We start from the raw sequence: 18,750 nt of genomic DNA, 5'->3' as shown, positions 1-18,750 counted from the left end.
CAGGGGCAATGACCCCTGCAAGTATCCCCATCTGGGATTAAGCTGCTCCCAAGTTCCTGCCCTGATGCCAGACAATTCGGTTCCAATATGTTTCTGGGTCCCTTAAAGCTGCCCAGTACTGGAGCTTAGAAGGATTAAGTCTAAGTAAGTTTGTGCACTGGCCCTTTAAAAGGAACACTTGGATCTCTAGCAACCTCTGTATCATGCATCTCCAATCCCCACTGGTCTTTATAGCCTGTAGTTACCAGGACTTTTCTTCCCAACTCTGGAATCCTGGGCTAGGACCCCTTGCTCCTGACGGGCAGCCTCCTCAGCAACGATCCCCCTCCCAGCTAAAAAAAAAAAGGGCACACGTGGGTGTTGGACTAGCCCATTCCATGCCTGTGCCCCTCCTACCAGTCTCAATGTGCTTACTTCTTTACTTCTCTAGTTGTAGGACTTCCATTCAGCTAGCTTTCAGGTGGTCCTGAATAATGGTTGTTCTATATTTTAGTTGGAATTTTGATGCGGTTATAGGAGCAGTGCGTACTGACACCTACTCGCCATCTTGGTTCTCTTTACACATTACATTTTCAAACAATTGGACAGGTCAGGTCACTTTATTCAGGATAAAAAATTTCTATTACTTTTCTATTAGACTGCTAGATTTGACTTGGCATTTTAATTTGAATATTCAAATATGATGAATACAATGTACTGTTTTTTATAGCTGATTTGGATACTTTCCTTACCCAAATTTGGTCAACGGGTTATGCTAACCTTATAACTATGATTCTTTGTATATTGAACACTTAGAAGATTTTATCTGTAAGATACTCTGGTAATAGAGGAATAACATGGTGTAGTTCTTTAGTTTTTTCTTGATTCTTACTTGACTCAGGAAAATAATACTTTTCTAAGATTTCAGACAACTGTAAAAAGCTGAATATAAATAGGCACACTGCAAAATACTCTAAACACATATTTCCTATGAATTACCAAATCACAGTTGAATGTGCATATACACATATAGGCATATTGTAGTTTGCTTTATTGCATGTCACAGATGTTACATTTTTTTTGTTTTTACAAATTGAAGGCAAGACTCTCCAAAAGCAAAAGGATCATGACTCACTTTAATGCCATACTCAATATATTGTAGTGCTCTTAAACCATACCTGAAATATGTCCAAGGTATTAATATATGTTGAAGAAAGTAATGCTTTTCCACAATTTGTTATACTGTAAAAATATGATAAACAATGTCCCATCTTACTAAATAAAGTTGAATAAATGTGTATATTCATAAAAATATTTTTTCCTGAGACTCAAATATATTATGAAAAGTTGAGTATAAACTTATAACAGATATGATGGAGTTTCTTATTTCACAGCAGGTCCAAGAACGGGGCAGTTCTGAATTGTTTCATCAGCTCAACAATGTTAAGGACAAAGGTAATTCCAACCTATCCCATGCCAATCTGTCTCTTACCCCTCTGGTTGCAAAATGGCCATAATTCCAGGTATCACAGACATATAGACATGCATTCTGTATAAAAGAGGACTATTTCCTCCTATTTTGTTAGGAAAGAAAACTTAACTGAAGCTCATTTGCAGACTTTTGCTCAATTCTCCTATGGCCAGGACTGGTATACATATGCCAAGATGCAAAGCAAACTAGGTGAGCAAGCATCTTGCATTTAGACTTAAGTGGGTGGCAAGTAACCCTGGCAAAGGGAGAATAGTTAATACCAATGAATAGGCAACCAACAGTATCAGCCACAATAATATTGTCTTATTCCTTTAAATATCCTCCACTTTTGTAGTTATATATCCTCTCTTATTCATGAGATTTTTTTCTTTATAGGATACAGTGTTTTTCATTTCAAAAAATGTTTTCAAGTTTTCTTTCATTTTTGGCCCTATAATTATTTTGTTAGAACTTTTCAACATATGAGGGTCAAATGCTTATTCATTCATTCTCTTATTCCTTCAATCATCAGTGTTTACTGGGAACCTACCAGGAACAGAGAATGGGCAGTGTACCAAGTATAGTTAAGTGGGAAAGTATCCTGCCTTAATTTTTTCTGTTTCCTACACATATTGAAAGAAGTAAATTTTCCTCAAGTATTGCATTGCTATATCCTGCAAATTTCAACATGTAGTCTTCTCTTTGTCATTCATTATGAATGATAATTTGCCTTTTAATATAAAAATATTTATACAGTTATCTTTTAAATTTCCACATAGAAAAAAATGGATTTAGACTAAGGCTTTGTTATTTTCTAATTATCCAGAACAGAAGCCATAGAGTGTGCCCTATGTCATTTTTTTAAGGTCTTAATATATCGTCCAGGTCTTCACCCTGACCTCATAGCTACCCACTTTTATTCTACTGGGGTTCTTTACATTATGAATCTTCTGATGGGACAAAAATATAAGCTATGATAAAAGTTTGTTTTTAATTTTTCTCCAGAAGGAATTACTTACAATTCAATAAAGAAAGACACGAATTAAGATGTTCATATAGTCACTGAACCCCAAAGGCTTCTCTAATAATACACACTTATGAAAATAAAAAACGCTTATTAATAATAAAGGCAGCTCTTATCTAGCAGACTTTCAATACAATACAGACTGTTCTATGGGATATAATGTAATTACTTAATTTTCACAATGCTACTAAAAATATGGTGCTAATATTACCAATTTATAAATGAGAAAATTTAGACATAGTTAAGTAATTTGCCCTATAAAAATGAGTTATAGTGGTGAAGGCAAATAAAGACTAAATATTGGTTAAATCCTTTCCCACTCTGATTTAGTTCAAGTTAATTTTAGAAAATAAGTTTGCAAATCTGAACAAGATTTGGGCAGGGTAAACTAATTTTCTACAATTTTAATATTAATATAGCCTTCATCAAGTATGACTATCAGATAAATAACTTGTTAGCTAAAACAAATTGGTGTCCCACATATATGCCAATTATATTATAAATCCTTTTATTTCCCTTAAAGGTTAATGACCCTGATGTTGAGAAAGGTTTAAATGATTAATGTCGCCGAAACCGGTTTGGCTCAGTGGATGGAGCGTCGGCCTGCGGACTGAAGGGTCCCGGGTTTGATTCCGGTCAAGGGCATGTACCTTGGTTGCAGGCACATCCCCAGTAGGAGATGTGCAGGAGGCAGCTGATCGATGTTTCTCTCTCATCGATGTTTCTCTCTATCTCTCTCCCTTCCTCTCTGTAAAAAATCAATAAAATATATTTTTAAAAAAATAAATGATTAATGTCTCTAACACATTTGCTGCCTTCACACTTTCCTTACATTCATGAAGGTTTTTGCTTTTGCACCAATTGAACTGATATCAAATTAATTTGAAAACACAAATAAATGCTTCCAATTCCTAACATTTATAAGGTTTCTCATCAGTAACAAATGCTCAATAAATTCTGGCCCTTAAATAAAGACTTTATATCTACAGTACAAACTCTGATATTAAATTGTTATCCTCAAATGCTTTCCCACATTCCTTATAATCACAGGGGTTTTTGTTTGTTTCTATTTTACTAGTATGAACTTCAGATTACAATTAAATTCTGAACTGTCCCTCATGTCTTCATTCATTCCTCTATGCTGCATGAATTTTTTTATGTTGACTAAGGTGTGAGCCACGAATAAAGGCTTTTCCACATTGCTTACATTCATAAGGTTTCTCACCAGTGTGAATTTTCTGGTGTCGATTAAGTTCTGAGCCACGACCAAAGGCCTTCCCACATTCCTTACACTCATATGGTTTTTCACCAGTATGACTTCTCTGGTGATGAGTAAGTTCTGACCTTCGTATAAAAGCCTTCTCACATTCCTTACATTTATGGGGTCTCTCACCAGTGTGAATTTTTCTATGTCGAATAAGTTCTGTGCTACAAGTAAAAGCCATTCCACATTCCTTACATTTATAGGGTTTCTCACCACTGTGAGCTCTCTGATGTCGAATAAGTTCTGAGCCACGGCGAAAGGACTTCCCACATTCCTTACATTTATATGGTTTCTCTCCAGTATGAACACTCTGATGTCGAATAAGATGTGAATCAGAGATAAAAGCTTTCCCACACTCCTTACATTTATGAGGTTTCTCACCAGTATGAATTCTTTGATGCAGATTCAGTTGAGAGGCACAACTATATGCCTTTCCACATTCCTTACATTCATAGTGTCTTTCACCAGTATGACTTATTTGATGAAGACTAAGTTGTGTATCATAACGAAAAGCTTTACCACATTCCTTACATTTATGGGGTTTCTCACCTGTATGGATTCTCTGATGTCGAAAAAGGTGTGAGGGACGGGTGAAGGCTTTTCCACATTCCTTACATTCATAGTATTTCTCATCTGTATGAATTCTATGATGTAAATTAAGTTGTGAGGTAGATGGAAATGCCTTCTCACACTCCTTACATTTATAGGGTTTCTCACCAATATGAATCCTTTGATGTTTTGTAAGTTGTGAGCTAGAATGAAAGGCTTTCCCACATTCCTTACATTTATGAGCTTTCTCACCAGTATTAATGCTCTGAGGTTTAGTAATTTCAGAGTCCTGAATAAAGGCACATTTCTCATGTTCATTACTTTTCTTTCTTTTATGAATTCTCTGATGCTTAATCAAGTCTGATCTACTATTAAAGGCTTTATCATAGTCTCCATATTTAGAGCTCTTTTCCTTATTATGACTGCGTTCATGTTGGAGGTGGTATGCTTGGTAACTGAAAGCTTCCTTACATTCCTTGCATTCACATTTCACTCCAGTATGAATTATCTGAGGTAGTCTATTGACTGTACACTGAATAGAAGCAGACCTTTCTTCAGAGGTCATTACCACTGATTTGAAATGTCCATCCTGTTGTTTCTCCAAGTAGCATTTGATTTCACTATTATCTTTGACCCTAGTACACACAAGGTTAGAACTTATAGGTCTTTTTGTTATCTTTGGTTGCAATGATTTAATTTCATAACTACCCTCCTTTGGAGATAAATTCTTGGTTTCTCTTCTGGACTCCCAATCTGTAAGATAACAAGAAAATAGGAGGTATTTTTTATTGCAGAAAAAAGGAAAGCTTTTCTAAGGTAGAAATTACAAACTAAAACTAGCAAATAAATAGCTCTTAAGATTGCTTTGCAAAAACAAACAAACAAACAAACAAAAAACAGGGGGCAGAGGAAAATGAGAATAGAGAAAATAAGGTGAACTTATAGAAGTAGTTCTTTGGAGAAGTGTCTATTTAGGTCCTTCGCCCATTTTTAAATTGAATTGCCTGTCTTCCTTTTGTTAAGTTGTATGAGTTCTTTATATATTTTGGAAATTAACCTCTTGTCAGATGTATCATTGATATATATGTTCTCTCATACAGTGGGATCCCTTTTCATTTTGTTGTTGGTTTCTTTTACTGTGCAGAAGCTTTTTATTTTGATGTAGTCCCATTTGTTTAAATTTTCCTTTGTTTCCCTTGCCCTAGGACAGTGGTCAGCAAACTGCGGCTTGCAAGCCACATGCGGCTCTTTGGCCCCTTGAGTGTGGCCACGAAGTTTCAATCGCACTGTACGTGCGCACCCGCATGTGGTATTTTGCGGAAGAGCCACACTCAAGGGACCGCAGTTTGCCGACCACTGCCCTAGGAGATGTATCAGCAAACAATTGCTATAAGAGATGTCTGAAATTTTGCTACCTATGGTTTTCTCTAGGATTTTTATGGTTTCAGACTTACATTTAAATCTTTTATCCATTTTTAGTTTATTCTTGGGTATGGTGTAAGTTGGTGGTCTAGTTTCATTTTTTTTTTTTTGCATGTACCTTTCCATTTCTCCTAACACATTTATTGAAGAGACTGTCTTTACTCCATTGTATGTTCTTGCTTCCTTTGTCAAATATTCTCCAAAGACGACATACAGATTAACCAAAGAAAGTATATGCATAACCCATGGACATAGAGTGTGGAAGACCTGCGGGTAGAGTGGGGACAGGGTGGAGGGTGTCAATGGGGGTAAAAAGGGGACATCTGTAATACTTTCAACAATAATTTTTTTTATTATTTAAAAAAGTGGTTCTTCACCTCTGGTGAGAAGCTGAATCAGCCGAGGAACTTGTAAAATACAATGTCAAGGAACCATCTAAGATCAACTAAACAAGAATCTAAAGGAGTAGGACATTACAACTAACAGCAAGTCCTCCCATTTCTAGCCTCAAAATATATCCAGATTATGTCTACTTTTACCAGTATCTTTACCACCTATCCAACCATACTAAGATTAACATGCTATCATAATGGGTCTCCCTACTTCCACTGTTGCCTTCCTAATATTCCATACCCAATACAATAACTAGCGTATCCTTATTAAAATAAATTAGATCATGTCATTCTTTTGCTCAAAAACCTCCACTGAATTTCATTCTCAGGAAGAGTGAAAATAACCTCCAAAGGAAAGAGCAAGAGATTACTCCAGAAGAAGAGATAAATGAAATTGAGATAATAAATTTATCTGGTTTAGGGTTCAGAATAATGAGGGTGAAGATGCTCAACAGTATTAGAAAAGATATAGGAACTATAAAAAAAGAACAGTTGGAAATGACAAATGACATAGCACTAATAAAGAACACATTGGAAGGAATTCGCAGCAGATTAGGGGAAGCTAAGGATTGGACCAGTGAGTTAGAAGACAGGATTAAAAAAAATCACTCAATCACAGAACCAAAGAGAAAACACAATTAAAGGAGTAAAGAAGCTATGGAACAATATGAAACATAACAATATTCACATTTTAAGTGTCCCAGAAGGGGAAGAAAGGGATAAAGAGATAAAGAACATGTTTAAAGAAATAATGGCAGAAAACTTCCCTAACCTGGTGAAGAAAAAAGTCACACAAGTTAAGGAGGCTCAGAGTCCCAAACAAGAAGAACCCAAACCCACATCTAGACACATCATAATTAAAATGCCAAAAATTAAAGAAAAAGAGAGAATATTAAAGGCAGCAAGAGAAAAGCAATTTATTATGTACAAAAGAACTTCCATAGGCTGACACCTGATTTCTCATCAGAAACTCTACAGGCCAGAAGGGAATGGCATGAAATACCTAAGGTAATGGAAAGCAAAGATCTGAAACCAATATTACTATATCCAGCAAGGCTATCATTCAAAATAGATGATGAAATAAAGAGCTTCTCACACAATAAAAGGCTAAAGGAGTTCATCACCACCAAGCCAGCATTACAAGAAATGCTAAAGGGACTGCCTAATAACAAGAAGAAATAGAGCCCTAACTGGTTTGGCTCAGTGGATAGAGCATCGGCTTGCGGACTGAAAGGTCCCAGGTTCGATTTCGGTCAAGGGCATGTACCTTGGTTGCAGGCACATCCCCAGTAGGAGGTGTGCAGGAGGCAGCTGATCGATGTTTCTCTCTCATCGATGTTTCTAACTATCCCTCTCCCTTCCTCTCTGTAAAAAATCAATAAAATATATATATATAAAAAAGAAGAAATAGAGAAATCTAGGCATACAGAATTAAAATGGTAATAAATAAGTACCTATCTTATATAATAAAAGCCTAATATACTAAGTGTCTGGTCATCTGTTCAACCAATCAAAGCATAATATGCTAATGATATAAGGCCGCTCAATTGCTCGCTATGAAATGCACTGACCAACAGGGGGCAGACAGTCGACCAATCGCTATGACATGCACTGACCACCAGGGGGCAGATGCTCCGATTGGTAGGTTAGCTTGCTGCTGGGGTCAGGCCAATTGGGACTGGGCAAGATGGGCCGGACATGCCCTGGAGCCCTCCCATGGCCCTTTCCAGGCTGGCCAACCTCCCGCATCCCTCCTCAGCCCCGACCGTGCACTGGTGGGGACCCTCAGCCTGGCCTGCACCCTCTCGTAATCTGGGACCCCTTGGGGGATGTCAGAGAGCCGGTTTCGGCCTGATCCCACAGGCCAGACCAAGGGACCCCACTGGTGCACGCATTTGTGCACTGGGCCTCTAGTCAATAACCTTAAATGTAAATGGATTAAATGCTCTAATCAAAAGACACAGGGTAGCTAAATGAATACAAAAACATGACCCAATTATAAGCTGTCTACAAGGGACCCACCTCAGAACAGAAGATTCACACAGGATAAGAGTGAAGGGATGGAAAAATTTTTTTCATGCAAATGGCAAAAAAAAAACCTAGGGTAGCAATACTCATATAAGACAAAATAACCTTCAAAATGAAGGTCATCATGAGATAACAAAGGTCACTACATAATATTAAGGGGATTGACCTAAAAAGAGGATATAACCGTGGTAAACATATATGCACCCACTATAGGAGCTCCTAAATATATGAAAAAATTCTAGAGGACTTTAAGGTTGTGATCAACAACAATACAGTCATAGTAGGAGATTTTAACACCCTGCTGACTTCACTGGCTAGATCTTCCAGACAAAAAATAACAAGAAAATAGTGATTCTAAAAGACACACTGAACAGATGGTTTAATTGACATTTATAGAATATTTCACCCCAAAGCTCCAGAATATACATTCTCCTCAAGTAGATCATTCACAAAGATAGACCACATGTCAAGTCACAAAACAAGTCTCTTCAAATTCAAGAAGATTGTAATCATATCAAACATCTTCTCAGATCACAGTGGAATAAAATTAGAAATCAATTATATTAAAAGCACACCAAAACATTCAAACACATGGAGGCTAAGTAGCATGTTATTAAACAATAAATGGGTTACCAAAGAGATCAAGAAAGAAATAAAAAAACTTCCTGGAAACAAATGAAAATGAACACACACTCAAAATCTCTGAGACACAGCAAAAGCAGTCCTGAGAGGGAAGTTCATAGCACTACAGGAATACTTCAAAAAACTAAAACAAAACAAAAAGAAAACAAGAAAAACCAACAATAAACTAACTCTACAACTAAAAGAATTAGAAAGAGAATAACAAGAAAAGCCCAGAGAAAGTAGAAGGAAATAATAGATTAGAGCAGAAATAAACTACATACACTAAAAAATTAATACAAAAGTCAAGGAAACCAAGAGCTGGTTCTATGAAAGAATAAACAAAATTGATGAACCATTAGTCAGACTCATCAAAAGACAGAGAACATCCAAATAAATAAAACTAGAAAAGAAAGTGGAGAAGTAACCACTGACACCACAGAAATACAAAGGATTGTAAAAAATACTATGAACAACTATATGGCAAAAAGCTGGATAATGTGGATGAAATGGACAAATTCCTAGAAAAATACAATCTTCCAAAACTGAATCACAAAGAATCAGAAAACCTGAGTAGGCCAATAACAACTGATGAAATAAAAGTAGTAATTAAAAAACTCCCATCCAACAAAATCCCGGGTCCAGATGACTTCACAGGGGAGTTTTATTAAACATTCAAAGAAGAACTAACACCTATACTCCTCAAACTATTCCAAGAAATCCAAGAGGAAGAAACATGTCCAAGCTCTTTTTATGAGGCCAGCATGATCCTAATTCCAAAACCAGATAAAGACACTACAAAGAAAGAGAATTACAGGCCAATATCCCTGATGAACATAGATGCTAAAATCCTCAAGAAAATATTAGAAAGTTGGATCCAGCAATATATTAAAAAGATCATACACCATGACCAAATGGGATTTATTCCAGGGATGCAAGGCTGGCACAATATTCGCAAATCAATAAATGTGATATATCACATAAACAAACTGAAAGATAAAAATTATATGATCATATCAATAGACGCAGAAAAAGCATTCGACAAAATCCAACACCCTCTTTTGGTAAAAACTCTCAGCAAAGTGGAAATAGAAGAAGCATATCTCAACATAATAAAAGCTGTATATGACAAACCTACAGAGAATATCATACTCAATGGGCAAAAACTAAAATCATTTCCTCTAAGAACAGAAACAAGACAGGGATGTCCATTCTCACCATCCTCATTCAACATAGTATTGGAAGTCCTAGCCACAGGGATTAGACAAGAAATAAAAGGCATTCAAATTGGAAAGGAGGAAGTAAAACTCTCATTATTTGCAGATGACATGATATTGTACATAGAAAACCCTAAAGATTCCATAAAAAAACTACTAGATTTAATAAATGAATTTGGCAATGTAGCAGGATCAAAATCAACACCCAAAAATAGATGGCTTTTTTTTTATACATCAGTAATGAATTCTCAGAAAGAGAAACTAAACAAACAATCCCTTTTACCATTGCAACAACAAAAAAATTAAGATACTTAGGAATAAACTTAACCAAGCAGGTGAAAGACCTATACTTGGAAAACTCAGGAGGTTGTAAAAAGAGATAGAAGGTATAAACAAGTGGAAGAATATACTGTGTTTATGGATTGGTAGAATCAACATCATTAAAATGTCCATATTACCCAAGGCAATCTATTGATTCAATGTAATTCCTATTACACAGTTCTGGTTCAAAAATTTATATGGAACCAAAAAAGACCCCGAATAGCTGCAGCAATCTTGAGAAAGAAGAATAAAATTGGAAGGATCACATACCAGATATCAAGTTATATTACAAAGCCACTGTAATCAAAACAGCCTGGTACTGGTACAAGAACAGGCATATAGATCAATGGAACAGGACAGAGACCCCAGAAATCAACCCAAGTCATTGTGCTCTATTAATATTTGACAAAGGAGACAAGACCAAACAATGGAGTCAAGAGAGTCTCTTCAATAAATGGTGTTGGGGAAATTGGACAGATACATGCAAAAAAATGAAACAAGACTACCAACTTACACTATACACGAGAATAAACTCAAAATGAATAAAAGACCTACATGTAAATCGACAAACCATAAAAATCTTAGAAGAAACCATAGGCAGCAAAATCTCAGACATATCTCATAGCAATATGTTTATGGATACATCTCCTAGGGCAGGGGTGGGAAACCCCTGGCACGTGTGCCAAATATGGCATGCCAGTAACTTTTGCTGGCACGCGAAACCCTCTCTTATAATCTTCCATTTACAATTTTTTTCTTAATATCGACTTTTTTATTTTTCAGATAAATTCAGGGTAGGTGCATCTTAGATAAATAAATAATTTTACATAACAAGTTATCTTAAAGACCATAGACATGGATTGACGAGAGAGGGGAAGAGCAATTTCTATGACTTTGCCTTAACTCTCCCTGCCTTCCTAGATCCGACTAGTGTTTTGGTTTCATCCACATACGCTTGTGAATCTTTGTTCTCAGTGATGAATTTTGTTAAGTCTCGTAATAGGAGTAGCCTGACAGATGAAAGTAGTAGCTCGTGCATATCTCTGAAGGTCACAAAATATAAACCTGATGTAAAATCTTTGTCATCAGTGATGCAGCAGCAAAAGTCCAACTGATAATATCAAACGAAGTCATAAAGTTTTCTGTCGGACTATCAGTGTACATGTATACATTAAAAATAAATGTATTTTTCATCATCATATACTGTGTTTTTGTCGCTCGAATGAATTTTATTATTTCTTCAAGGTTCTTCACATACGTACACCTTAAGAGATATCAAGTAGGCGTAACATGTTCTCAAAAAATTAGGGTTGGCACGCAGAAGAATTTTGAGTCAGATATTTTGCTGGTTTTGGCACTCACTCACAAAAAGGTTGCCCACCCCTGTCCTAGGGCAAAGGAAACTAAGGAGAAAATAAACAAATGGGACTACATCAAAATAAAAGGCTTCTGCACTGCAAAAGAAACCATCACCAAAACGAAAAGGGAGCCCGCTGTATGGGATAATTTATTTGGCAATGATACATCTGATAAAGGGTTAATCCAAAATATATAAGGAACTCATACAACTTAATAGAAGGAAGACAAACAAATCAATTAAAAAATGGGTGAAGGACCTAAGTAGACACGTCTCCAAAGTGGACATATAGATGGCTAAGAGACATATGAAAAAATGCTCAAGTCACTGATCATCAGAGAGATCTGTGAAAATGTGAAAGGAATCTGTGAAAGGACAATGAGGTATCACCTCATACCTGTCAGAATGGCTACCATCAACAAATCAACAAATGTCAAGTGCTGGTGAGGATGTGGAGAAAAAGGACCGCTGGTACACTGCTGGTGGGAATGCAGACTGGTACAGCCATTATGAAAAACAATATGGAATTTCTTTAAAAAATTAAATATGGAACTGCCATTTGACCCAGTAATTACACTTCTAGGAATATATCCCTAAGAATCCCAAAACACCATTCAGAAAGATTGCATCCCTATGTTCGTAGCAGGACAACTTACAATAGCTAAAATCTGGAAACAGCCCTAGTGCCCATCAGTAGATGAGTGGATACAAAAAGCTGTGTTACATTTATACCCTGGAATAGTATGCAGCAGTAAAAAAGGAGAATCTTTTACCCTTTGAGACAGCATGGAGGGACCTGGAGAGTATAATGCTAAGTGAAATAAGTCAGTTAGAGATAGACAAGTATCACATGATCTCACTCATATGTGGAATCTATGATGAAGGGAGTGAATCCAGAGACATGGAAGCATGGAACAGAGTGTGGAATTTCGGAGGCATGGCAGGGGAAGGTTGGTCATTGGAAGGTATTCAACCAAAGACCTTGTATGCATATATGCATAACCCATGGACACAGACAACAGGGTGTGGGCAGTGGGCTGGTGGGGGTCTATGGGAATAAAAAAGTGGGCATATGTAATACTTGCAACAATGAAGATTTAAAAATGAAGGAAGTATAAGAATATCTCATTAAATAAAAAATATCAGTAGAAATTATAAAAAACAACCAAATAGAAATCTGAGTTGAAAAGTATAATAACTGAAATAACAACTTCATCAGTAGAGCTCAGTAACAGATTTGAACTGGCAAAAGAGAGGATCTGTGAAAATAAAGGTAGGTAAATAGAGAGAATATCTAGTCTATGGTACAGAAAGGGACAAAAAATGAAAAACAAAACAAAAACAGAGCCTCAGAGACCTGAGGAATATCCCCAAGTGTTGAAATATATGCACAAAGAGAGTACATGAATGAGAACAAGAAAGGCGTAAAAATACATTTGAAGAAATAATTTCCAATGATTTCCCAAATTTGATTAAAAAGATTAATATACACATCTAAGAGGTTCAACAAACTCCAAGTTGAAAAACTTGTTGTAAAGTTGGAATAAGCCTGATCAAAACCTAGACACATCAGAGTCAATTGATGAAAAACCTCCAGAGAGAAGTAACTAATCCCACATATTTTTCCATCAGAAACCATGAGAACAGAAAACAATTGACATATTTGATTTGGTGTTAGAACAAAGGGTTGTCAGTCAAGAATTTTCTATCCAGCAAAACCATTCTTTATAAATAAAAGGGAAATTAAGATATTCTCAGAATATTTTTAAAACAAAAAAATTTTATCACTAGCAGATTTGCCTTATAAGAAATACTAAAGGGGGTTGTTTAGACTGAAATAAAAGGACAAAAGATAACATGAATCTGCAAAAAAATAAAAAGCACCAGTAAAGGTAACTATGTAGGTAAATATAAGACTATATAAAAGTATTTTTGTTTGTAACTCTTTGCTTCTTCTATTTGATTTAAAAGATAACTACCTAAAACAATAATTATAAAAACATGTTGATGGTATATTATTTTCCTATTTCTGATATAACATGTTAACATAAGCATAGTGCCTTACTAGTAAAACAAACCAATTTATTATCTTACAGTTCTGAATGTCAGAAGTCAGAAAGAGGTTTTAATAGGTCAAAATAAATGAGCATAAGGACTGTGTTCCCTTCTGGAGGCTCTAAGGAAGAATCTATTTTCTTATCTTTTCTAACTCCTAAAGACTGCTCATTCCTTAGAGTATCATGGCCCCCTTCCTCTCTGTACATTTCTTATGCTGTCACATCTCTTATTCTTTCAAAGACTCTTGTGATTGCATTGAACCCATGTGAATAACCTAGGATAATCTCCCTAATTTAAGGCCAGCTGACTCACAACCTTAATTCCTTATTCATAGGTTCCAGGGATTAGGATGTGGACATCTTTGGGAGAGTCATTATTCTGCTTACCAATATCTACTTATAATGTATTAAGGTATAATTTGTATGATGATAATAGTACAAAGAAAAAAAGGAGGGACCAGGCTATATTAGGGCATAGTTTTTTTAATGAGATTAAAGTTAAATTAGTGTTAATCCAAACTAAATTATTTTAAGCTAAACTATAACTGAAATTCTCAGAGCAACCACTGGAAAAAGAACTAAAAACTGTAGTAAAGAAACAATCATAAAACTAAATGGGACTCTAGAATATGGCTATTTAACATAAATTATAGTAATATAAGAATGAAGTATAAAACAAAAATAACAAATGTAGAAAACAAATGCCATAATGTCAGACATAAATCCTACTTTATTGATAATTACATTAAGTATAAACATATTAAATAGTCAAACAGATAGCAGATACAGGCAGGATGTATTAAAAAACATGAACTGAGTATATGCTGTCTACAATAGACAAAATAAATTTAAGGACACAGAAAGATTAAAAGAATGGAAAAAGATTAAGCAAAAGTGAGTTTCAATAGTTATACTTTTATCAGACAAAATAAACTAAGACAAAATTGTAATAGAGACAAAGAAGGACCTCCTATCCTATCCTATATAATAGAGGTAACATGCAAATTGACCCTCACACCCTCACAAGATGGCTGCCTATGACCACGCTGGCAGGGGGGTTAGTGAGGGATGACCAAATGATTGAACAAGCAGGCTGCATGGGGCAACCAGGCCGGCGGGGGGTGAGGGGCAGTTAGGGGCGACCAGGCTGGTGGGGGCAGGGTGCAGTTGGGGGCAACCAGGTTGGCAGGGGGGGCAGTTGGGGGTGATTAGTCTGGCAAGGGGTGTAGTTGGGGGCAACCAGGCTGGCAGGGGGGGCAGTTGGGGGTAATTAGGCTGGCAAGGGGGGGCAGTGAGGAGCGACTAGGCCGGTGGGGGGAGGGCAGTTGGGGGCGACCAGACTGGCAGAGTGGGCAATGAGAGGTGACTCAGGCCGGTGGAGAGGGAGGGGGCACATTTAGCATCGAGCCCGACCAGCATGGAAGGGGGCAGATGGTGGTGACCTGGCCAGCAGTGCGTGAGTGTTAGGGGTGACCAGGCCAGCGGGGCGGGAGAGTGAGGGACAATCATGCCACTACTCAGAGGCATTGTGAGAGGGATGTCAGACATCCCCAAGGGGTCCCAGATTGGAGAGGGTGCAGGCTGGGCTGAGGGGAACCCCCCCCCCCAGCACAAATTTTGTGCACTGGGCCTCTAGTTTTATAATAAGGGGGTCAATTTCAGGAAACTGTAAGTCCTAAGTATATAAGAACCTAATTCCAGAGCCCCAAAATAGATGAAGCAAACACTAACAGAAATGAAGAGAAAAACAGACAATTCAACAATTCAATGATCTACTTTCAATAATGTATAGATCAACTAGTCAGAAGATCAACAAAGAGATGGAAAACAACATACTCTTAAATAACTAATGGGTCTAAGAAGAAATTGCAAGAGAATTTGGAAAATACTTTTGAGTTGGATGAAAGGAAAACTGAACATACCAAAACATATGGAATACAATTAAAACAGATCTTAAAGGGAAATTAACAGCTTAAAATTTCTATATTAAAAAACACACACACACAAGATCTCAAATCAATAAACTAATTATTCACCTTAAGGAACTAGATAAATGAGAACAAACTAAAACCAGATACTAGAAGAAAGGAAATAATAAAGATTAGAGGGAAGATGAACAAAATAAAGAAAAATAGAGAAAATCAATGTAATTGTAAGTTGATTCTTTGAATAGATCATCAAAACTGACAAACCTTTAGCTAGCTTGACCAAGAAAAAAAGAGAGAAGACTCATATTAATATCAGGAATAGAAGAGGAGATATCACTACCAACCTTACAGAAATAAAAAGGATTATAAGTTGATTAGTGGTTGCATAGGTCTGTGTGTGGACAGTGACTACTAACAGGTATAGGGTTTAATTTGGGGTGATGAAAATGTTCTACAGTTAGATTGTTGTGCCAATTGCAAAACTCTGTGAATATACTGAAAATTGATGAATGTACTTTAAACAAGTGAATTTTACAGTATCCCAATAGCATTATATCCCAATAGAACTGTTTTTAAAAAGCCAGGATGGACCACCTGGTGTGGCTCAATGGTTGAACATGAACCTATGAACCAGGAGGTCACAGTTCAATTCCCAGTCAGGGCACATGACTGGCTTGCAGGCTCAATCCCCAGTGGAGGGTGAGCAGGAGGCAGCTGATTAATGATTCTCTCTTATCTCCCCTCTCCCTTCCTCTAAAATCAATAAAAACATAATAAAATTTTAAAAAGTCAGGCTAGTCCTGGCTGATGTGGCTCAGTTGGTTCGAGTGTCATCCCGGACACTGAAAGGTTGCAGGTTCAATTCCTGGTCAGGGCCATTACCCAGGTTGCAGGTTCGATTTCTGATCTGGGTGTGTAGGGGAGGCAAAGTTTCTCTCTCACATTGACGTTTCTGTCTCTCTCCCTCTCCCTTTCCTTTCTCTCTAAAATTAATTTTTAAAAAAATCCTCAGGTGATGATTAAAAAACACAATAAAATAAAATAAGTCAGGATAAAACTGGACCCAAAGTATAGGGAAAATGATTGTCTCCTGGGAAGGAGGAAGGCACTTCCTTCATGAAATCAGAGGGAAATATGAGAAAGGATAGCAAGAGAGTATTAAGTGAAGTAAAAATTAGAGGCCTGATTTTGATACATCCTTACTTTGTGTTCCAGATCTCAAGCCTTTTCAGGGAGCTTTCCTCCCAAAATCACAGAAGTCCTGCCTTCTCACAGTCCCACCTGCCATGGCCTTCTCCATACGAGTTACCATCACTCACCTGGGCACCATTCTTTTGCCTCCTTCCTTTTAACAATCCAGGGCTCTTTCCCCTGTTCCAATAAGGAGATCACATCTGGCTTAGAATTACAAAGTCCTGCTCAAGTTAAAAAAAAACAAAGGTTGTTGTGGGTGTTCCAGAATTAAAATCAATCCATGATTATCAAGAAAGAAGAGTAAGTAGTTTAAGGGTGAAGGTCAGAGAAATTAAAAAGATAAAGTTGTAAAATGGAGCAGCCAAGTTTTAACTTCACAAGAAACAACTATTCTTTGGTAAGCAAGAAACATTAATTCAGCCAGGCACTTGAAAAAGTACTCACAAGAAATTGATAACAAAGAACATAAAAATTCCAGAAGTTCAATTCTGAATTTTGAGAGGCAGATAAACTTACCCAGTGAGATCAGGTTGTTATAATTTTCCAACATTATATCTCGGTACAAATCCTTTTGGGTAGAGTGCAAGCATTCCCACTCCTTTTGAGAGAAGAAAATGGCCACATCTTCGAACTTCAAGCCCTGAAACCAGAGATAAATATACTATTTGGGAAATTAATGGACAAAATCTTTATAATAGAATAAAAGAAAATGGAGAAAGCAATTCAGTAAGGAAATTGCTTGGGAAAATAGGCTATGCTTGACCCTTCAGCATGGATGGGTCAGTGTGGGAACAAGAGTGATCAGATCACACATTATTCTTGGTGCATATATCATTCTTAAACATGCCTGCAACTATAAATGTTACCTCTTGGCATTATCCTCTTCCATTAGCCACTCAGGTCTGGGAATAAATAAAGGCTAGATAATTGGTGTTTCTCAACTAAGTAAAACTGTACACTGAAGTACACAGCACAATCTATCTTCAGCACATAAGACTTGTGAACATATCCTTCCCATTCTCCCAATAAATTTTTTAAAAGTTGGAATCATTCAAAAATGTCTTATGAAACTTCTATTTCTGAAATTGAATTTAAATATACTTAGTGACTTAATCATATCTTCAAAACTCAAGCTCACTAATATGCCAGAAAATTAAATCCTAATCACTTTTCCATGTCATCAAAATTGATGCTACCAAAGGCTGCTGTCCTGCATCCCTGTGTTCTCCAACAAATGTTTAGGTATTCATTTTGCAGGGTCTGGCTTATATAGGGCTGGATTCTTCATGCAGGTGCAGTTTGTGGAGCCATACTCTTCATTAGTGTGCTTTCTCTTGATGCATCAAGCATCCTCCCTGGCTCTTTTCCCTCCATCTTGTTTTCAGTAAACCACTTCTTTTGAACATGTTTCGCCTTCTCTCTTGACTTCTGTTGAATAGAGGCAAGAACCCCTTCAATCGTGACAAAAGCATGAAACAGGGCTCAACCTCATTTAGTACCAAAAATATGCAAATTGAAAATCAGAATAATATATCAATTCATACCCACCAACTGGCTGAAAATGTAAAAGTCTGACAATACTAAATGTTAATAAGGATATGAAGTAACAGGATTTGTAAATGGGTATAAACATTGGAAAGCAACTGGGCAGTGTCAGGAAGGTTGAAGATGCATATACCCTATGACCCAACAACTCTATTTCTAGTAATATACCTAGAGAAAATCCTTACATATGATACCAAGAAACAAGTCCAAGAATGTCCACATGAATATAAAAGAAAAAAAAGTATATTCATACAATAAATGGCTATATAATAGGATAAATTCACAACGTGAATGCATTTCCTCAATGTATACTGAGAGACAAGTAATAAAGTTGCAGAGATTTCAAACAGTATGATTTTATTTACATCAATGTAAACAAAA

The 18,750-nt window shown here is 36.6% G+C and overlaps 1 protein-coding gene across 1 annotated transcript in view; it reads right to left on the bottom strand.

Annotated features, from left to right (window-relative positions):
* Positions 1–1,009: 1,009 nt before the first annotated feature.
* LOC102432873 (zinc finger protein 568-like) overlaps positions 1,010–18,750 on the bottom strand; it is a 29,940-nt gene continuing 12,199 nt past the window's right edge. Inside the window, exons 3-5 of the mRNA XM_014464218.2 lie at positions 17,341–17,464; positions 16,950–17,045; positions 1,010–5,040 (exon numbers count right to left, since the gene is read on the bottom strand). Of these exons, the coding sequence (XP_014319704.1) occupies positions 3,611–5,040; positions 16,950–17,045; positions 17,341–17,464 (1,650 nt within the window). The 3' untranslated portion in view covers positions 1,010–3,610. The remainder of the gene's footprint in view (positions 5,041–16,949; positions 17,046–17,340; positions 17,465–18,750) is intronic.

This window comes from Myotis lucifugus, unplaced genomic scaffold (assembly GCF_000147115.1).
Source record: "Myotis lucifugus unplaced genomic scaffold, Myoluc2.0 scaffold_244, whole genome shotgun sequence".
Lineage (NCBI taxonomy): Eukaryota > Metazoa > Chordata > Mammalia > Chiroptera > Vespertilionidae > Myotis > Myotis lucifugus.
Note: the sequence above shows the minus strand (reverse complement) of the source record. Positions and strands in the feature narration are given on the sequence as shown.